The sequence below is a fragment of the Ammospiza nelsoni genome, chromosome 27 (genome assembly GCF_027579445.1).
Source record: "Ammospiza nelsoni isolate bAmmNel1 chromosome 27, bAmmNel1.pri, whole genome shotgun sequence".
Classification (NCBI taxonomy): domain Eukaryota; kingdom Metazoa; phylum Chordata; class Aves; order Passeriformes; family Passerellidae; genus Ammospiza; species Ammospiza nelsoni.
In genome coordinates this window covers 2,978,420-2,999,853 of record NC_080659.1, presented here as the reverse complement: position 1 = coordinate 2,999,853, position 21,434 = coordinate 2,978,420, and the positions used below count along the sequence as shown (strand labels likewise).

General features: G+C 52.1%; 1 protein-coding gene across 1 annotated transcript; it reads right to left on the bottom strand.

Annotated features, from left to right (window-relative positions):
- Positions 1-2,979: 2,979 nt before the first annotated feature.
- Positions 2,980-20,407, bottom strand: ACER1 (alkaline ceramidase 1). The gene is made up of 7 exons (XM_059489695.1): positions 20,219-20,407; positions 17,868-17,970; positions 8,658-8,772; positions 7,364-7,502; positions 5,701-5,838; positions 4,525-4,662; positions 2,980-3,583 (listed from the first exon to the last, which is right to left on the bottom strand). The coding sequence occupies exons 2-7, from the start codon at positions 17,958-17,960 to the stop codon at positions 3,415-3,417; spliced, it is 792 nt and encodes a 263-aa protein (XP_059345678.1). The 5' UTR covers positions 17,961-17,970; positions 20,219-20,407; the 3' UTR covers positions 2,980-3,414.
- Between the last annotated feature and the right edge of the window lie 1,027 nt (positions 20,408-21,434).

Below are 21,434 nucleotides of genomic sequence, written 5' to 3'. Positions count from 1 at the left end.
CAGCCCTTCATCCTCCAGCCCTTCATCCCCCCAACCCCTTCATTCCCCCAGCCCTTCATAGCCCAGCCCTTCATCCCCCAGCCCTTCATCCCTCAGCCCCAGCCCTTCATCCCACAGCCCTTCACAACCCAGCCCTTCATCCCCCAGCTCTTCATCCCCCCATCCCTTCATCTCCTTCATCCCCCAGTCCTTCATCCCCCATCCCTTCACCCCCTTCATCCCCCAGCCCTTCATTCCCCCAACCCTTCATCCCCCTGGCCCTTCACCCCCTTCATCCCCCAGCTCTTCATCCCCTTCATCTCCCCAGCCCTTTATCCCCCCCAGCCCAGCCCTTCATCCTCCAGCCCTTCATCCCCCAGCCCTTCATTCCCCCAACTCTTCATCCCCCAACTCTTCATCCCCCAGCCCTTCATCCCCTTCATCCCCATCCCTTCATCCCCCATCCGCGGGGCTGCTGGTTCCCGTCCATCCCCGCGGCTCCTGCCGGAGGTGAGGGTGACCCCCTTTTCCTGTGCCAGGGGCTCCCTGGCAACGCCGCCTTTTCTTTGGCAGCGGCTCCTCCACCCCCTGGCGGGGCCGGGGGCTGTGAAAGCCCCGCTGCACTTTTGAACTTGCTGCCGGCGCGTTCGGGGCCAGCGGCGGCGGGGCCGGGCCCAGCGGGGACCCGGTGCAATTGCCCAGAAGTTATTAATAGGCTGGGGAAGAATGTGAGGATGGGCCGGGGAAAGGGTGAGGGTGAGGAGTGGGGGGGAGAGAGAGGCAGGGAGGGTCAGCGAAAGGGAGACGGGGTGATGAGCGGAGAGAAGGGAGTGATGGCATGCAGGGGAGACAAAGAGAAAAAGGGATGGGATGGGCACAGGATGGGCACACAGGGGCATGCACAGGCTGGAGATGGCAGCTCCCAGTGCCCTGCACCTTGTGCAGGTGTCTTAGGGGTGGCCCTACTGCAGGAGAGGTGTCTGACTATCGCTGGCCAGGGGCTGTGTACAAATCACAAACAGGACGGTGTCCCAGACATCTTTGCGTTAAAAATCTTAGGATTTTTCCTCCTGAGAAGTGAGAGGCTTCAGGAACAAAATGTAAACAATGATTATCTGCTGCTATGGAATGCAACAGGTGCATCTGTGATTGGTCTCATCTGCTTGTTTGTAATTAATGGCCAATCACAGTGAGCTGGCTCCGACAGAGAGCTGAGCCACAAACCTTTGTTATCATTCTTTCTTTTCTATTCTTAGCTTAGCTAGCCTTCTGAGATGAAACCTTTTCTTCTATTCTTTTAGTATAGTTTTAATGTAATATATATCATAAAACAATAAATCAAGCCTTCTGTAACATGGAGTCAGATCCTCATCTCTTCCCTCATCCGCAGACCCCTGTGAACACAGGATGGGGCTGCTGTGGAATGTGCCTTGAGCTGTTTTATTTTTCAGCTTCAGTCTCATTACGTGGTTATAACAACGAGAAGATGCCACCAGCTCACATCTCAGGCAGCAGATGCCTGTAGCAGCTTTCCCAAAACCCTCTGATTTTGTGGATTCCCACATCTAACCCCAGAGAACAGAGGGACCAGGCCTGGGAGTCCAGTCCATGGCAAGGCATTTCTCTCGCAGGAAGAAATATCGCTCGGGGTTCATGAGCCAAATTTGCCATCTAGTGGCCCTGGGGACCATTGCAGAGGGACATTGCAGAAGGCACTGCCCGTCACTTTCTCCCCAGAGATAAAATCCAGAGTGATTCTGCTGCTGCTTTACTCGCCGGGGCCCAGAAATGGTCCCTGGGGTGGCATTCCCTTGGTGCGGCTGCGTTTCAGGGAGCCACCCTCAGCCATGGGGCACCCTCCTGTTCCCCAAACCTTGCTGCTCACAGTGCCAAGCTGAGCCTTGTGCTGGGTCTGGGTGCTGGCCCCACCTGCAGGGACTGTCCCTGGGCAGCACCAAGGCCTGGCACAGCTGCAGCCCTTGCTGGGCTCCTGTCCCTGTGCCAGAGCAGAGCTCAGCCCCTGCCCCTGTGCCTGCCCTGGGGAGGAGCTGCAGCCCCCGAGGAGCCTCCCCTCAGTCTCCTGGGCTGCAGCTGAACGAGCCAAGTGCCCTCAGCTGCTCCTCAGCCCTTCCCCAGCTCCGTGTCCCTCCTCTGGGCACTCTCCAACAGCTCTGGATCCTTCTGATCTCGTGGTGCCCAAAGTGCCCCCAGCACTGGAGCTGAGGCTGCCCCAGGGCAGAGCAGAGTGGGACAATCCCTCCCTGGGCCTGGTGCCCCCAGCACAGGGTGGCCCTTGGGGCTGCCAGGACCCAGCAGTGACTCAGATCCAACTTGCACTGACCAGGACCCCCAGGCCCTTTCTGCAGTGCTCTGAGATGAGCCAGATCTGCTGAGATGCCTGGAACAGTTGCTGTGCACATCCCAAGGGATGCTCCTGCCTTACAAGAGCTCAGCTTGGGCACCTTGGTCTGGTTCTCTGCATGTCTGCTGATTTCCAGGGCATCTGGGTCCTGTTTGGCTTTGGGATTGCTGCTGAATTGTTTTTTTTCCTCAGCCCCTTCCCCAGCTCTGTGTCCCTCCTCTGGGCACTCTCCAACAGCTTTGGGTCCTTCTGATCTCGTGGTGCCCAGAGTGCCCCCAGCACTGGAGCTGAGGCTGCCCCAGGGCAGAGCAGAGTGGGACAATCCCAATCCCTTCCTTCAGCCAGCTTTGACCATCCTGGCTCCTTGCCTTCCAGAAAGCAGAGGAGTCTCCAAGTTACCTTTGAGGCCTTTGGAGACTCAGAGCTGGGGAGGAACATGGGGGTTTGAGGAAAGGGAAGAACCTGGGGCAGGGCACCCCAGGGCCTGGGCCAGCAGAGCCTCTTTTGGGCTCTCACCCAGGATTTCTCTTTATGAACAGCTGTCCCTGGGTCAGAGAGAGCTTTGGCCGTCCTGTCTGTGGTTGTGACTGGCAGACAAGAGGATGTGGTGCAGTCAGAGGGGAAAACAAAGGCATCAGTATAAGTCAATGTCCACAGCTTTAATGCACAGCTGTCCTGAGTAAAACCACATACATCAATAAATAGAGGTAATAATAATAATAATTAGAGCAGCCCCAACAAACCCAGCTGTCACCAGTTTGGCTTCAGTGTTGTGCGCTGTGCCCTTGTCAGCGAGGGGTGCTGGTGCTGCACTAACACAGAGGACACAGAAGCAGCACCGTGTCCCTCCCCACTCATGGGGATCTGCTGGAGGAAACCTCCAGCTCCCTGAACACCAATCTGGGCAGAGCCTCCTGAGGCACCCGTGGGCTCCCACCTTGCTTCATGCCCAGCATCACGAGGCCTCAGCTGCTCCCTGCCCCTTGCACTGCCTGAGGGGCAGGAGGAGCACAACCGAGTGTGAGCATCACACACAGCCCGTGCCCAGGGAGGCCTGAGGGCACCCCAGAGCTCTAGCACTGCTTGTGGGGCTCCTCCAAGGTGACATAGGGCACCACAACAGGCCACGAGTCGCTGGGCCAGTATTCCAGCTTGGGCTTGAACGAGGGCATCTCGTAGCTGACGTCGAAGTAGATGACCAGAGGGCAGCAGTACAGCAGGGACAGGGCTATCAGCACGTGCCTGCCAAGGAAACCAAAACTGTGGGTTGGACAGAGGGTCGTGGCGTGGTCACCCTGAGGCTGCAGCCCCCAAAGGTCCCAGCAGGGCTGCAGGGAGTGTGGGTCCTGCAGGGTTTGTGCCTAAAGGGAGATCCTGGCAGACTCTGAGAGCTGGGCTGGGGTGGCAGAGGGGACTCATTCCAAAAATTCCCTGTTTCCTGACTTGTCTGTCCCAACCATCCCTGTGGTTTGTGGGGATGGATCTGAGTGTGCAGCACTTGCCTACAGGGAGATCCTGGCAGAGTTCTGTGAGGGATGGCGCTGGGATCAATTCCTGGTGCAGCGGGGCTGGGGTGGCAGAGGGGACTCATCCCAACCATTCCCCATTTCCTGGCTGCATTGTCTGCAGGGAGTGTGTGTCCTGCAGGGTTTGTGCCTAAAGGTAGATCCTGGCAGAGCTCTGTGAGCTGGGATCAATTCCTGGTGCAGCGGGGACTCATCCCAACCATTCCTCATTTCTTGGTGCAGTGGGGCTGTTGTGGCATAAGGGACTCATTCCAACCATTCCCCATTTCCTGGCTTGTCTGTCCCAGCCATCCCAGTGCTGCTTTGTGGGGATGGATCTGAGTGTGCAGCGCTTGCAGGCACTGAAATGTCAGGTCCAAACAAAGCTCTGCCTTTCAGTTTGGCTGCTGAAAGAACCTCTAGAACGTTGTACTTCACACAGCAGCCTGGGAGCAGCCACAGCCCTTTGAGAGCCCACCTGGAGGGACTTCTGGAACCATTTCACTTGCACAACTGTGCTTGGGTGGTATGAAGGAGGAGAGGGACATTAAACAGTGAATCCTTGGGCTGACTGAGGAGAAACAGCAATAATGACAGGAAAGGGGGACAGGGTGGGGAAATAATTTTTCTATTCCTCTGCTGTGGGCCTTTCAGGGCTGGGGTTCCTGGATTCCTTACCAGAAGCTGTGGAAGTAGGGGAAGTTGATGGCCTGCCAGAGCCAGCAGAGCCAGCGGTCACTGATCCAGCTGGTGATGGCCAGGGCCCACCACATCACCATGACCGCGGCCATGCGGTGAACACGCTTGTCATTGCACCTGCAGGACACAGAGAGGGACAGGGAGCACTGAAATCATGTTGGGAGGAAAGGGAGCTGTAAACAGGGCTGGTTCCTGCCTGCACATGCAGCAGGGCAAACCCCAGCAAGCTCCTTCTGGAGAGTAACCCACAGGAGCTGGGGAAGTGTGGCTCTGGGGAGAGGATTTCTGACTTTCTGGGGGTGAGGATGATGCTGGGAGATGTCAAAGCACTCCTGTCTTTCTCTCCAGACCCTGGTGGGTTCTTCCAAATGCCCCACAAAAGGGAAGGAGCTGCAGAGATGGCAGCCAACAGGGAGAATCACGGACTCATAGAACTGTAAATATTAGAAAATAGCTCTAAGAGCATCATGTCCAGCTCTTAACCCAGCACCACCAGCATGTTCAGCACAAAACCCTGTTCTCAAATGCCACTTCCACAGGGCATTTCTGAAAACTTCACAGGGCATTTTTGAAAACTTCCAGGGATGTTTTCCAAAATGCCCTGTGTTTGAAAATTTCCAGGGTTGATGACTCCACCACTGTCCCATGGGTTTTTGAAGCTTTCCAGGGATGATGATTCCACCACTGTCCCATGGGTTTTTGAAAACTCCCAAGGGGGAGAAATCATGGACTCATAGAACTATAAATATTAAAAAAATACCTCTAAGATCATCATGGCCAGCTCTTAAACCAGCACCACCACCACATTCAGCACAAACCCTGTTCTCAAATGCCACATCCACAGGGCACTTTTGGAAACTTCCAGGGATGTTTTCAAAAATGCCCTGTGTTTGAAACCTTCCAGGGGTGATGATTCCACCACTGTCCCATGGGTTTTTGGAACCTTCCAGAGATAATAATTGCACCACTGTCCCATGGGTTGTCCCCATTCTGCCACCTGTGCCAGGTGCCCTTCCTGTACCCCACTGCCTGCCTGCTCCCTCCCAAGCACACGTGGCTGGTGAAGACTTGGTCTCAATTCCCTGTTGAGGACAGAATCACTGCCCAGCAGGTGCACAGCTGGAGCTGCAGGTACCCCCTGAGCCCACTCCTTACTTCTTGAGCTCCTTCCAGGTCAGGTAGAGCAGGTGGAAGGCGATGCAGTTGAGGGCGTAGGCATTGAGGGTGGGCTTGACAAAGGACATCAGGGTGCTGATCACGGTGGTGATACCAGTCAGCCAGAAGAAATGTCTCCTGAGGGGAATGGGGACAGAGTGTCAGTGCAGGGGAGAGTAAGGATGGGAAAGGTCCTGAGAGGGGCAAAGCTTCCCCAGCACCTCCCTTCTGTCTGCATGTGGCTGATGTCAGTGTTTTTGGGGTCCTGCAGGGAGGGTGAGGTAGCAGCCCCCGGTGAGCGTTTGACAGACCCAGGGGCTGCTCCTGCACTTTCCTGGGGTGCCAGGGGTGAGGCACAGGGATGAGGCACAGGCAGGGAGCTCTGCACAGGGAAAGGCTGTGCAAACACCGATCTGGGCTCCCCGAGCAACAATAGGGCTCAGAGGGGCCTTTCACATGCAAATCCCTTCCCAAGTCCCTCTCTCTCCCCCAGCTGTGTCTCCTCGGTGAACTCCTGGTGACCTCCTGTTCGCCATGGGAAGATTGGAGCAGGTCTGTGCAAGGAGCTGGGCTGGCTCAGGGGGCTCCAGCCAGGAGGGAGCATCCTTTGAGCAAAGCCCTGCTGGGCTCCCGTTCCTGCTGGTGTCACACACATCCTTTATGGAAAATCCTTTCCTTTGGATTTTTCCTCCTGAGAAGCTGAGAGGCCTCAGGAACAAAATGTAAACATTGATTATCTGCTGCTGTGGAATGCAACAGGTGCATCTGTGATTGGTCTCATGTGGTTGTTTCTAATTAATGGCCAATCACAGTCAGCTGGCTCAGACTCTCTGTCCAAGCTACAAACCTTCATTATCATTCTTTCCTATTCTATTCTTAGCTGGCCTTCTGATGAAATCCTTTCTTCTATTCTTTTAGTATAGTTTATATAATGTATGTAATATATATGTATTATATATGTATGTATTTTATGTATATACATACATATATAATACTTATATATTACATACATGTAATATATATAATAATATATGATAATGTAATATATATAATAAAATGTAATATATAATGAAATAATAAATGTAATATATATAATAGAATAATAAATTTATTATTTTATTACATATATATATTAAAATGTAATATATAATCATAAAATAATAAATCTGCCTTCTGAAACATGGAGTCAGGTCCTCATCTCTTCCCTCATCCTCAGACCCCTGTGAACACCGTCACATGCTGGTCCATGCCCTCCCAGTGGCCCCATCCTTTCTGCTGGGCTCCTCCTTGAAATGAGGGCTGTGACCCCCTTGTCCTATGGGAAACCTCCTCAGCCTTGAGGGAAATCTCTCTGTGGATGACAGAGGATGCTGGAACAGATTGACAGCACGAGTAATTGAATGTTAATGTTCAGGAACGTTTCATTTCCTAATTAATTTTTAAATTCTCCATGCAAAGTTTTTCTCTGCAGCAACACAAACACAAACAGCTCCAGCTGAGAGGAGAATTTTGACTTTTCCTCTGTCAGGATCTGATCCTAAAGCCCTTCAGTGACCTCAGGGCTGACGCCTTGCAGGGGAACTGGGGGATCTGTGGGTCACTACACCCCAGTGTCAGTGTCCCATCCCTCCCTCAGAGCCTGACCATGTCCCTCTGGTCATACCTGGTCTTGATGCACTTGGGGAAGTAAGCCTGAGGGTACCAGAAGGAATAAGCCACAGCCAGCGTCCAGAGGATGGAGAGCTCATCCAGCAGCTGTCCCACGTAGCTCAGGGTCATGTGGAAGTACATGGAGAAGAGACCTGCAAGGAGCAAGGGCACCTTGAGATGACAAAGCTCCATCCTACCACCAGCACTAGGAGGTTCTTGGGGGCTGTTCCTGAAGACCCACCATTCCTCAAGACCCACCATTCCCGAAGATCCACCATTACTGAAGATCCACCATTCCTCAAGACCCACCATTCCCGAAGATCCACCATTCCTGAAGATCCACCATTCCTCAAGACTCACCATTCCTCAAGATTCCTCAAGATCCTCAAGACCCACCATTCCTAAAGATCCACCATTCCTGAAGATCCACCATTCGTCAAGATCCACCATTCCTGAATATCCACCATTCCTGAGGACCCACCATTCCTCAAGATCCACCATTCCTGAATATCCACCATTCCTGAGGACCCACTATTCCTCAGGGTCCATTCCTCAAGACCCCCCATTCCTGAAGACCCACCATTCCTGAAGACCCATCATTCCTCAAGATTCCTCAAAATCTTTAAGACCCACCGTTCCTCAAGATCCATTCCTGAAGACCCACCATTGCCAAAGATCCACCATTCCTCAAGACCCACCATTCCTGAAGAGCAGGGTGTGGATTTTGCTGTTCAAGGGGGGCCAGACTGAGTCAGCCCAGGCACACCATGTGGATCACAGGGCTGGAAGCTGCACATCCCCAGCTGGCAGCAACCATGGGCTGCAGGCTTCAAACACACCTGCCTGCTTGGTTGCCCACCCGAGTTTTCCCTGTGCTTTGGCCACTGAGACCCTCCAAATGTCTCATGTTGGGTATTCTGGCAACCTGTCTGAGTTTTATCTGTGCTTTGGCCACTGAGAGCCTCCAAAGGTCTCATGTTGGGTAGTTTGGCATCCTGTCTGAGTTTTCTTTGTGCTTTGGCCACTGAGACCTTCCAAAGATCTCATGTTGGGTAGTCTGGCAACCTGTCTGAGTTTTATCTGTGCTTTGGCCACTGAGAGCCTCCAAAGGTCTCATGTTGGGTAGTCTGGCAACCTGTCTGAGTTTTCCCTGTGCTTTGGCCATTGGGACCCTCCAAAAGTCTCATGTTGGGTTTTCTGGCAACCTGTCTGAGTTTTCCCTCTGCTTTGGCCACTGAGACCTTGCACAGACCTCATGTTGGGTAGTTTGGTGACTTGTCTGTTTTTCCCACAGTGCTGGCACCTACCTACGAGGATGAGCAGCCCTGAGACAAAGTAGAGGGGCACAGCCCTCTTCTGGCAGTACTGCCTGTTCAGGTACAGCAGCGCAGGAGACAGCAGAAAGAAGCTCACATTGCTGATCTGAAAAACAAGAGACACACTCAGCTCCTCTGTGACCGTGTTCACAGGGGGTTTATGTTGAAGGAAGAGATGAGGACCTGACTCCATATCTCAGAAGGGCTGATTTATTATTTTATCATATATATTACATTGAAAGTATACAAAAAGAATAGAAGAAAAGGTTTCACCAGAAAGCTAGCTAAGAATAGAATGGAAAAGAATGATAACAAAGGTTTGTGTCTCAGACTCTCTGTTTGAGCCAGCTCATTGTGATTGGCCATTAATTATAAGCATCCAAGATGGCCCAATCACAGATGCACCTGTTGCATTCCACAGCAGCAGATAATCAATGTTTATCTTTTGTTCCTGAGGCCTCTCAGCTTCTCAGGAGGAAAAATCCTAAGGAAAGGATTTTTTATAAAAGATGTCTGTGACACTCTTGGGCAAGCCCTGTCCCACCCCGTGGCTCAGCATCTCCTGATCTCCAGCAGGAAGCAGGGGTTGTTCTTGGCACAGGGAGAGGGCAGAGGTGTTTCTCCAGAAGCCAGGCTGGAACTGGAAGGGCAGCTCTTGCTGTGGCAGCCAGCAGTGGCTGCAGACACCTCTGCCCTCCCTCTGAGCTGCTGTGTCCCTTTTGGGTGATGCTGGTTTATCTTCAGCTGCCTGGTATCTCCAACAACTCCTCAGTTTGCATCCATCTCCCTCTCATGCCAACCCAGACCCTCCAGGAGCTGCCTGGATGGCTCCTGACCATTCCAGCCACCCTGTGAGGGGTTGGGAGGGTGTGAGGAGCTCGGCCAGCACAGCAAGGCACGGTCAGCAAAACATCCTGACCTGGGAGTGGGCGTGGTGGGGAGCAGCAGGATGAGCAGGACAGCAGGAGGTGGGGACAGGCAGCACTGAGGTGACATCCTGTGGTGTCAGGTGTGAAGCCACCTGGCCTGGGGAGGAGAGGTGTTCTGGACACTGCTAATTACATGAGGTCATCAACCTCCTCTAAACACACCTAGCAAATGAACACAGAGGAATTGTTCTGCTCTGGCTTCCAACTCTGCAAAATTCCTGCTTTGACTGACTTTGATTAGTCTGGGGAGGAGGGGATGGTGCTGAGGAGAGGATGGTGCTGGCGAAGATTAGATGGTGCTGGGGAAGAGGGGATGGTGCTGGTGAAGATTAGATGGTGCTGGGGAAGAGGGGATGGTGCTGGTGAAGATTAGATGGTGCTGGGGAAGAGGGGATGGTGCTGGGGAGGAGGAGATGGTGCTGGGGAAGAGGGGATGAAGCTGGGGAGGAAGGGATGGTGCTGGGGAGGAGGAGATGGTGCTGAAGAAGAGAGTGCTGAGCAAGATGGGATGGTGCTGGGGAGCAGGGGTGGGTGCTGAGAAAGAGGGAATGGTGCTGAGGAAAAGGAGATGGTGCTGAGGAGGAAAGAATGGTGCTGGAGAGAAGAAGATGGTGCTGAGGAGGAAGGGATGGTGCTGAGGAAGAGGAGAGGGTGCTGGGGAAGAGGGGATGGTGCTGAGGAAGAGGATGGTGCTGAGGAAGAGGAAATGGTGCTGGGGAGGAGAGGATGGTGCTGGGGAGGAGGAGATGGTGCTGGGGAGGAGGAGATGGTGCTGGAGAGGAGGAGATGGAGCTGAGGAACAGGAGATGGTGCTGGGATAGAGGGAACGGTCCTGAGGAAAAGAGGATGGTGCTGGGGAGGATAGGGTGGTTCTGGGGCTCATTCTCTTGCTGGACTGCCTGAAGGTGCCAGTGCTTTGCGGAGAGGACATGCCACATTTAATGGCCAAAATGTGGGAGCTGGGGAGGAGCAGTGAGTGCCCAAAGCCCGGACCTGTCTGCTGGGCCAGGCCTGCTCCACCCTGCAGCACAGGGCAGGGAAATCTGAGCTAATTTAATTTATCTCTGTGGGTTCCTACCTTGCCTTTTCCACCCGACTTTGCAAGCTCGGGGAAGGGATATCAGTGGGAAGCACGGCCACACCAGTGAAAACGGTTGTTGCTTATGAAAGGTTGGGATTGTGGTGCTGCATTTACCTGCCAGACAGCTCTCAGGGGCTCTGGAGCCATCTGCTGAAATGCCATTTGGCAAAGCACCAGCGTGACTTTTATCTCAGCCTCACAATCCTTCTCCTTTCATCTTCCAGCTCCGCGCTGACCCAGACCCCACCCCTGGAATTTGGCATCCACAGCTGGATTCTCCCCCCTCAGCAGCACCAGGTAAACTGCAAAATCATCCCAGGGATCCCCTGGGACCCTAGTTTATGCTAACAGGGCTGCAAATCACCGGGATGTTGTCATTTCTCTGGAACACGCCCTCTCCTATTCCAGAGGGAAACACAATTCATGCCTAATGCGAGGTCTCTATTCCCTTAAACACCGCAGATTCATCTTGATTTTCACTAAGGCTTCCACGAGACAAGTTGATGCTCCCATTAGCGGCAGCTCTCGGGGCTGAATGGATTTGTTTTGGATTTGTTTTCCACAGGTGCTTAGAGCCAAATCCCGGCCAATTCCCATTCCAGCCGCGAAATGAGAAGCGCTGCTCCCACTTGCACCCCCGAGGTCAAATTGTTCAGAAACGACCGAGAAATCAAACAACAGCCGCGCTTCAAACATTTCTTTTCCCTTGAATTGATTAAGGAGGCTTTTGGGAAGGCAAGGAGAGGGAAAACGCTTTGGGGGAAAGGCAGGAGAGTGCAAGTGCCAGCACGAATTTCAGTGAGGAAACTGAAGAGAGAGGAGAGCCCCGCATCCCCGAGCACCGGGCATTGCAACAGCGCCATTAATTACATAATAGCTGCGTTATCACTTCATTAACTCGGGACGAGATGTGCAAGATCAGATAGCAGAAGGGAGGGAGAACCGGGGGAACCGTGCCAATAGGGTCAGGGAGATAAACGGGATTCCGAGTTTGGGGAACAGCTCCCACCCCCGTGGGGAACACGAGGAGGTTTTCATCACTCTGGTTTGTAAATGCTGACTTTCTGTCTTCCCTCTGGGATGTGGCAAGCTCTGTCTCAGATGTGGTTGGGAGTTTTGCTCCCAGGACAGACACTGGAAATTTTTGTGGAGTTTCTGCTCAGGCTGGGACCCCCTAACACAGCTTCTATTTCAGCCTCTGCTCCCTCTGCCCGAGGAGATAAGGGAGATAAGGGAGTGGTTTGGTGTGATAGGACATGTGAGAGCCCCCCTGGCTGAGCTCCCACTCCCCAATAAATGTGAATTATTGCTCCAGCTGCCTCAGCTGAGCCCAACTATTAGCTTCTTCTCCTAGGAGAGTGTCAGAACTCAGTGCATCCCTCTGGGTGTCCAGAGTTGCCCAGAACCCCGTCGGGGGGCTCGGAGACCCTGGCACACAGCCCAGAGCACCTGGGGATTTGATTTTGCCCCCTGGAGCAAGTGACCAGCTTTGTATGAGGACCTGAAAGTCACAGAAGTTTAAATAGTATAATAATAAAACTATCACAGGGTGAAAATGTAGATTTTAGGATTTTTGGTATGGGGGTTATGGGGACAAGATGGAGGAACTTGGGCGTGCCCAGCCTTTCTTCTTCTTCTTCTTGTTCTCCATTTTCTGCAGTGATGGTGGCACTTTGGGGTTGGTTTGGAGTAGAAGTGCACTGTCTAACACAGGTGATGGGTATTGGGAATTAAGTGTAAATATGTTATAGGTAGTTGTAGTATAAAAGGACAACACAGAGTGTGCCTGTGGCTGCCCTGGTGAACAGAAAGAAAATTTTACAGATAAGAATTAATAAACAACCTCAAGACCGAAAACTGAAGAGCTCTGACTCGTTCTTCAGCCACGTGGGCTGAAACAGAGACACCCTGCACATCTCGGGGCAGCAATTAACAACTAAGCTCAGGAGAGGAGAGGAGAGAAGCTGGGATCAGCAACACAGCTGAAATCCTGGAGCATGAACAGGATCATTGGGAAGAGCCCAAATTCTGCAGCTCCAGCCTGAGACAGAGGGACAGAACCTTCACCTGTGACAGGTGAGATCAGCCTCTGATGGGGATTGAGGCAGGAGGGGCTGGTTTAGGCACAGCAGCAGGGGCTGCTCCTCACTCACAGAATGCACAGAATCCATAGAATCACAGAATTCACAGAATTTACAGACTTTACAGAATTCACAGAATTCACAGAATGGACAGAATCCATAGAATTCACAGAATTTACAGAATTCACAGAATGCACAGAATTTAAAGAACTCACAGAATCACAGAAATTACAGAATTCACAGAATGGATGCTCCAGCCAGGCACTTTCTGCAGTGGAAGGAGATTCCTGGCAGGGAAGGATTCAAGGGTTCATTCAGGGAAGGACTCCAGCCTGAGACAGAGGGACAGAACCTGCACCTGTGACAGGTGAGATCAGCCTCTGATGGGGATTGAGGCAGGAGCTGCTGGTTTGAGCCAGAAGACAATAAATGTCTGGGTCACTGAGTCACTGTAAATGGAGCTCTGCTGCTGAACTGCATCCAGCCATGAGCCACCATGTGTTATTAGCTACCTCAAGGTGCTGTTTACATTCTTTTCTCATACCCCTGGTGCTTGTTTCCAATAAAAAGCATCCGAGGCAAGCAGGCCTGAGAGAGTGTGGCTGGCACAGAGCAATCCCCAGCAGCACATTTGGCACAGAGCAGCTCTGCTCCAGCCCCAGGCAGGGCTGGGAGGAAGACATTGAAGAGGAAGCTCTGTGAGCAAACCCTGCTGATTTAGTGAGGCTTGGCTGGGTTCCCAGCTGGCCTAAAACTCCAGAAAAAATGAGGTAAATATTGGTATAATTAATTCAGGGCAGTAACAATTGCAGCAACCTGAATGTGGGGAACAAATGAAGGGGGAGAAGAAGGGAAGATGCAGGCTGGGAGGATCACAGGATGGTGTCCTGTCACAGACATCTTTTATGGAAAATCCTTTATTTGGGATTTTTTTCCTCCTGAGAAGCTGAGAGGCCTCAGGAACAAAATGTAAACAATGATTATCTGTTGCTGTGGAATGCAACAGGTGCATCTGTGATTGGTCTCATGTTGGTTGTTTCTAATTAATGGCCAATCACAGTCACCTGGCTCGGACAGAGAGTCTGAGCCACAAACCTTTGTTATCATTCTTTTTTTTTTCTATTCTTAGCCAGCCTTCTGATGAAACCCTTTCTTCTATTCTTTTAGTATAGTTTTAAAGTAATATATATAATAAAATAATAAATCAAGCCTTCTGAAACATGGAGTCAGGTCCTCATCTCTTCCCTCATCCCCAGACCCCTGTGAACGCCGTCACAGTGCCCTGAGCCCCAGATTTCTATAATCCTTTCTATAATCTAGATTTCTATGATTCTTTAGGGCACATCACAAGGAGCCTGATTCTGGGGGAGATCCCAGAGCAGGAATGGGGGTCCCTGTGCTGCTGCTGCAGGGTTGAAACCCAGGCAGTGCCAGGCAAGGATGGGACCCGGGCAGTGCCAAACAGGCTGAAGGAGGGTCCCAGGCAGCACCAACCAAGGACGGGATGTAGGCAGTGCCAACCAGGCTGTGCTGGGTGAAAGAGGGACCCATTCGGTGCCAGCCAAGGATGGGATGTAGGCAGTGCCAAACAGGTTGTGCTGGGTGAAGAAGTGTCCCCGGCAGTGCCAAACAGGCTGAAGGAGGGAGCCAGGCAGTGACAAACAGGCCATGCTGCTCAGGAATGGTGCCAGGCAGTGCCAGCCAGACTGTTCTGGCTGAAGGAGGGTCCCAGGCAGTGCCAAACAGGCTGAGGAAGGCACCCAAGCAGTGCCAGCCAAGGATGGGACTCAAGCAGTGCCAAAGAGGCTGTGCTGGGTGAAGGAGGGATCCAGAGAATGCCAAACAGGCTGAAGGAGGGAGCCAGGCAGTGCCAGCCAAGGATGGGACTCAAGCAGTGCCAAACAGGCTGTGCTGGGTGAAGGAGGGAGCCAGGCAGTGCCAGCCAAGGATGGCATGTAGGCAGTGCCAAATAGATTGTGCTGGTTGAAAGAGTGACCCAGGCAGTGCCAGCCAGGCTGTGCTGGGTGAAGAAGAGTCCCAGAAAGTGCCAAACAGGCTGCAGGAGGGTCCCGGGCAGTGCCAGCCAGGCTATTCTGGGTGAAGGAGGGACCCAGGCAGTGCCAGCCAAGGATGGCATGTAAGCAGTGCCAAACAGGTTGTGCTGGGTGAAAGAGGGACCCATTCAGTGCCAGCCAGGCTGAAGAAGGGAGCCAGACAGTGCCAGCCAGGGATGGGTCCCAGGCAGTGCCAAACAGGTTGTTCTGGGTGAAGGAGAGACCCATTCAGTGCCAGCCAGGCTGTGCTGCTCAGGAAGGGCTGATGCCCATCTCAGTGATGTTCCTGCCCAATTTTGGTGACAAGGCCTGGCCCTGAGCACAGCACAGCCTTAGGGCTGTTGTCAATGCTCAGATAAGGGCAGATTTCAGGAGGGTTTGCTGCTCTGCCACCCCTTGTGTGGGCAGGGGTCACCAGCCAGCCCGAGGCTGCCATGGCAGGGTTGGATTCCTCAGGAATCACATCCTAACACAAAATTGTTTCCCTCCCTTCCTGCACTGGCACTCTGCTGATCTCCTGAGCCTGGCAGAAAGTTCAGCAGTGCAGGGACCATAGAAAGCTCTTTCTGTGCTGTGGAAGAGGTGTCCAGTGTCACACAGAGGAGAAAAGGGCAAATCCAACTGCTGGGGAAAAATCCTGCAGGGTTTGCTTGTCCATATCCCTCCCTATGTTATACAAATACAGACATTGCCCTCTTGCAACATACAATTATATGGATCCTGCCTGGGAATTCAGCATTGAGAGATCCAAATTTTCTTCTTAATTATATGTCAATATTTGCCTTGGTATTGAAATCAGACCTATTTCTGTTGGCTCTGTTGGGCTACTTCATCACACAAACATCACTAAACTTTTTTTTTATCAGGTTGGAAGCTAAATTCATTCGATCTTCACTTTTTTTTTACCTGCTCCTTCACCGATGCTCTTGCATCTCTGAGTTGCAAAATTTCAAGTTCTCTCTCTCCCTCGTTATCACTTTCCTTTTTATGCATTGGAGAGCTTTTCCTCACTGTGCCTGAGCCCCACACAGTGAGAATTCATCCCAGTGGTGTGGAATGGAAACCTGGGAGGTGGCTGTGGCTCCTCCGGGACTGGGAACCTGGGTGAGATGTTCAGAATTTAGAAACCTGTGCCACAGAATGAGCCAGGCTGCTGAGAGTTAATGTTTTATGGGAATTACAGGGCCTACAAGCATTAGTCATGCATCTGGCTACACCAGCTGGTGTCCAGCAGAGGAGTCAGGCACTGAAGTGCTTTTGAAGAGATCCTGAGGTAGCTGTTGGTGTGATAAGAGCTCTGAGCTACTTTATAAGCCTGGTGTCAGTGGTATCTCAGCTCCTGCTTAAAAAATGCTGCTTTATGTCTCAAACTAGGATATGAGGCAAATTTACCTCCTGGAAGGAAGGAATTCACACCAAACCCAAACCCTTCACTTTCAGGCAATCAGCCCCTCTGCAGTGTTAGCAGCCACTCAAACCCAGAGGCTTTGGGCACTTCCAGCTGCATTTAGAATGGTTTGGTTTGGGAGGGACCTTAAAGATCATCTCCTTCCACCCCTTGCCATGGGCAGGCATATGTTCCACTCACACAGCTTGCTCCAAGCCCTGAAATGCTGATGGGAGTGTTGAGTGATTTCTGCATCTCCTTGCTCATTTCCCTGCTCTGCACTGAGGTAGCTGTTGGTGTGATAAGAGCTCTGAGCTACTTTATAAGCCTGGTGTCAGTGGTATCTCAGCTCCTGCTTAAAAAATGCTGCTTTATGTCTCAAACTAGGATATGAGGCAAATTTACCTCCCGGAAGGAAGGAATTCACACCAAAACCAAACCCTTCACTTTCAGGCTTTGTGCTCTTGCTGGCAATCAGCCCCTCTGCAGTGTTAGCAGCCACTCAAACCCAGACACTTTGGGCACTTCCAGCTGAATTTACAATGGTTTGAACTGGAAAGGATGTTAAAGATCATCCCCTTCCACCCCTTGCCATGGGCAGGGATATGTTCCACTCACACAGGTCACTCCAAGCCCTGAAATCTGAGATGCTGATGGGAGTGTTGAGTGATTTCTGCATCTCCTTGCTCATTTCCCTGCTCTGCAGCTCTGAGCCCATGCAGCAGCAAACAGCACAAAACACCCATCTGGGTGCCACAGGGAAGCAGGGTTTGCTCTGGACAGGCAGATCTTTGTTTTCTGAGTGCCCCAAAGAGCAGTGAGCACACACAGCCCCCTCCTCTGAGACGCTGGAGCCTGCAGGACTCGGGTTGGGCAATTATTGTCATTACAGGTAATTTATTAAAAACAGGAAATGCTTTAAAAAAAAAAAAAAAAAAAGAGGAAGAGCCATTTCCATGAGAACAAGATCTTCTAGTATTAGGCAGCAATTGCCAAAAGCTGTAAACAAGGCCTGTGGAAGGCTGTAAATCCACATGCCTCAGACCCCTGGCAGCCTTTAATTGCTGTGAGGGAGCAGGACATGCTTGGAAAGGCTGCTTATCTCCAGCCCTGCGCAGGCTGATACGGATGCTCCAGCCAAAGCACTGGCACTGGAGGCAGCCCGGGTGATAAAGGATCACAGGAGGTGAAACTGGCTCATGCTCTGAGCCCAGTTCCGTGTTCCCAGCGCGCCTGACACGGTTCATGGCAGTGCTGCCTCTCGTTTTGCCACTCCTGAGCGTTTAGCTGGGATATGTGAGCCCTGTGTGGGGCTTAGCCCGGCTGGCAGCGGAGCTGCAGGACTGGTATAACAGGATCTCACAGATCTGGGCTGTCAGGGAGCCCTGCCAGAGCTTTCTCACTGGGAATCAACCCCACACACACACACACACACACAAAACACAGAAATACCCCTGAACCCAGCACGTTTTGGGGAACAACCATTGCAAACAGCAAAAATCACCTGATTTACCTAAAGCTCAGAAAACGCTCCCCACACCAGCACCCTCCAGCACCAGGAAGCTCAAAGGAGCGAGGAGGAGGACAGAAAGCAGGGATGTGCCATGCTGTGGGGGTCCCAAAAGCAGCTCCTGGGTGCCTGGAGCCCCAATGTCCCCGAGGCACTCACGGTGTTGTAGTACTCAGCGATCACCGCCGAGCGCACGAAGTTGCTCTCACACCAATCCACCTCGGCACTCTGGTAGGAGAAAATGCTCGGCATCCTCAGCACCCTGGGGGAAAGGAGAGCAGCAGGTCAGTGCTGGGCACGGGGGAGCTCAGGGCTGCGCACACAAAGGGGACCCTGCTCCTCACACGTGTGGCACCAGCACAGCGCCTTACCCAGCCACCAAGGGCTCATCATTCCCAGCACACATCCTACTGCTCAACTGTTCCTCTCTCCCCTCGATTTGCAGGAGCTGCAAACTGCCCCAGAAAATGCTCTTGGGCTCTGAGGATGGTCACCAATCCATGGCATTAACATCTCTCATCAGGCGCCGCTGCTGCCACAGGACTCGTCCCCATTTCAGCCAAGTGCTGGTCACCTCATCTTCTCCCTTCTCCTCACTTTCTTTGTGACTCAGACCTTCGTGCCAGGAAGGCTTCCCTGTGCTCTGAGAGTTACCTCTGGGGAGTGGACAGCCCTGCAGAGGCTGGTGCTCATTGGCTCTGTTCTCCACTGTCATTCCTCAGCATCTTCCCAAGGGCTGGAACTCTGCTCGAGGGAGCTCAGGCCTGGAGCAGCAGCACAGAGCCCGGGCATTGCTGCAGTGCTGGGGCACTGGGAGCACTGGGAGGTGCCTCTTTGCTCTCAATTGGGGTGCACTCCCAGGCAAAGTCCACCACTGGTTTAACGTGAGAGGGGTTGGAGTTTGACACCTCCGGCAGGTTCTCAACTGCCAGACCCAGCCTCTGGCAGCACTGCAGCTTCAAAATGGGATTCCAAACAAACAAAATCTAACCTTCTGCCTGTTTTATTCCCCCATGTCACCCCGTTATTTTAAGATTTTCTAAGCCTTCTGATGTTAACATTCTTGTAGCGAACTTTCTCACACACTTTCTGTAAATAGCTCATTGTTTTGCACTCCTTTATAGAAGAAGAGAAAGTTGATGGACTGTTAGTTTGACCAGTGCCATTGGAGAGGTGGCACTGTCACCCTCCAATCCACTGTCACTTATAAAAAAACTATAAATGTTAAAATAAAAAAATAAACTTCCATTTTCCTTCACCTTAAGAACAGCAGTGTGCGCTTGTGGTTTTTCGTGTCATAGTGACACCCCCATGTTAAAAACTTTCCTGTCCTCATTGTTAAATTAAATTCATTAATTTAAAAAAGCAGTTCTGATCTTATTTTATCAGAAGTTTCCTATTTGCTATATAGTTTTTTTCAGATCCTTTAGAGATGTTTTTGAAGACAGCTGCCAACCTTAGAGGCATCTGGAAGCACCACCAAACCCATGGTGTCTGGATTTTTGGTACAAAACAGAGACAGGTATTCCCTGGAGCTGAGTAGTTGAGTCCCTGGATGCTATGTGAGACTAACCCAGCCAGCTGTGCTGCTCCAGCCCTGCAGAGTGAGCAGCTTTGGGGTGACACCAGGCAGGTGACACTGCCTCAGTGCCATCTCTGAGCTCCTGAGAGACACTGCCGGCAAAGAGCTTTTCTTTGAAAACATTTTCAGCTCTAGTGCAGGGAAGGGAAGTTTGTCTCAAACCCTCTCATCAGTTGATGATGTTCTTGAGGAGAAAATCCCCGTTTGCAGTGGAATGAGCTGAGCCTCCGCCGTGTCCAGCAGTGCCCTGGGTGTGCAGCAGGGTGAGGCTCCCTCAGCTGCCTCTGCCTCCCTTCCCAAGCAGTTCAAAGGGAGGGAACACAGGAGTGCAGCACAAACGAGCTCTGCTGCAGCTCCTGCTCCGACCAGCCCGACCGACCCGAGGGTGAGCTGCCCTCCAACCACGGCCTCTCCTCACTCCAGGCTGGCTGAGATCACAGCAGCCAAAGAGGTGCCAGGCAGGAGGGTTTGAGGGCTGAATCTTCACCCTCCTGGGTTTCCATGTGCTCCTTCACACCCCAGGGACTCCTCATCCCTCATTGCTTCTACAGCGATGCAAGGTGAAAAACAATCAGAGCCAGGGTGGGAAATCCCAGCTCATGGATGAAGAGATGTCAGTGGAGAGATGGTGGAGGGATGGAGAAGGAGAAGGAGAAGGAGAAGGAGAAGGAGAAGGAGAAGGAGAAGGAGAAGGAGAAGGAGAAGGAGAAGGAGAAAAGAAGAAGGAGAAGGAGAAGGAGAAGGAGAAGAAGAAGAAGAAGAAGAAGAAGAAGAAGAAGAAGAAGAAGAAGAACAAGAACAAGAACAAGAACAAGAACAACAAGAACAAGAACAAGAACAACAAGAACAAGAACAAGCAGCAGAAAAATGGAAGCAGTGATGGAGTGCCCAGCACTGGCTGCTGGTGTCTCCTCCCAGCCTGCCTTACCTGTGATCCCTGGATGGACCAGCACTGCTTCCACACGCTCCGGGAGCTCCAAGGTTTCCAGCAAAGCTGGAGCAGCAACCTGCCCTGCCTCTCTAGCTCCGGAGGAATGCCCACGGTGTGAGCTCACCACCAGCAGCCGCCAGAAAATCCCCTCTGTCGGTCCCTAGGAAAAGAGCTGGGATGGGACAGGAGTCATGTGCACCCTCCAGGCAAAGCTGGGTCCCCACAGGAAACATTTTGGCTGGAGGGGTTTATATCCGTGCCCCCAGATGGGCAGGGGCAGGGAGGCAGGGCAGGCAAGCGTGAGCTGGAAGGGTTGGAGGAGCAGGGGTGGAAATGCAGCCTGAAATCATCGCAGTGCCCCCGGGCAGGCTCCCTGCGCAGGCGCCGCACCCAAACCTGGCCCTGCTTCTCCCAGGGGAGGGAACATCCACACAGCATCCAACAGCATCCAACAGCATCCACACAAACTCCCTTGCACCAGCAGCAAACCCAGTGCAAAGGTTTTCACCAGAAAATGTTGAGCAAGGCGATGCTGCCTCTTTAAATTCAAGCCCCTTTTCCGCTTTTCCCCCAAATGCTGTTTTATTATTATTATTATTATCAAAAAGAATGTTGTTATCAGATCTCACTCCTTCTAGCAGGTTTATTTTGTTGTTTAGTTAAAGAACTATCCGAACAGGACACCTTTGGGTGACTGCTTTGCAAATATTTTCCTCCTGGAACCTCATTCAGGCGTTCAAGAAATTTGGCAGCAATTAAACTTTTCCCCCCCAAAACAACATTTTTTCTCCCTCCGTGTAGAGTTGAGAGAAATATGTTGTTTTCTTAAACCTGAAACTTATTATTTGGTTGCTGTTTCCTGGTGGAGACAACACAGGCAGGGTCAGACCAAGTTCTAAGGTTCCTGTTCCTGTCCTTGTCCCTGTGCTTTCTGAAGAGTAGGGATCAAGCCTTTGCCATGGGGAGAAGCTCTTAGGGAATTTCAGCCATTTATTTTGCTTCTCCTGTGAAAAAGAGCATCCCTGGGCTGTGCCAGGGCTTACAAAAGCCTCACAAATCCACCTGGCTTTGGAAATGAGGGTAATTAGCATGGTGTTGCACCATGGTGGAGCCTCCGTTACCTGTCACCAAGTCCAGGATTAGTGTCCTTCTAGGACAAGCTTGGAGCAGAGGATCCGAGGGGATCCCACAGAGCTGCTCCCACCCCTGGATG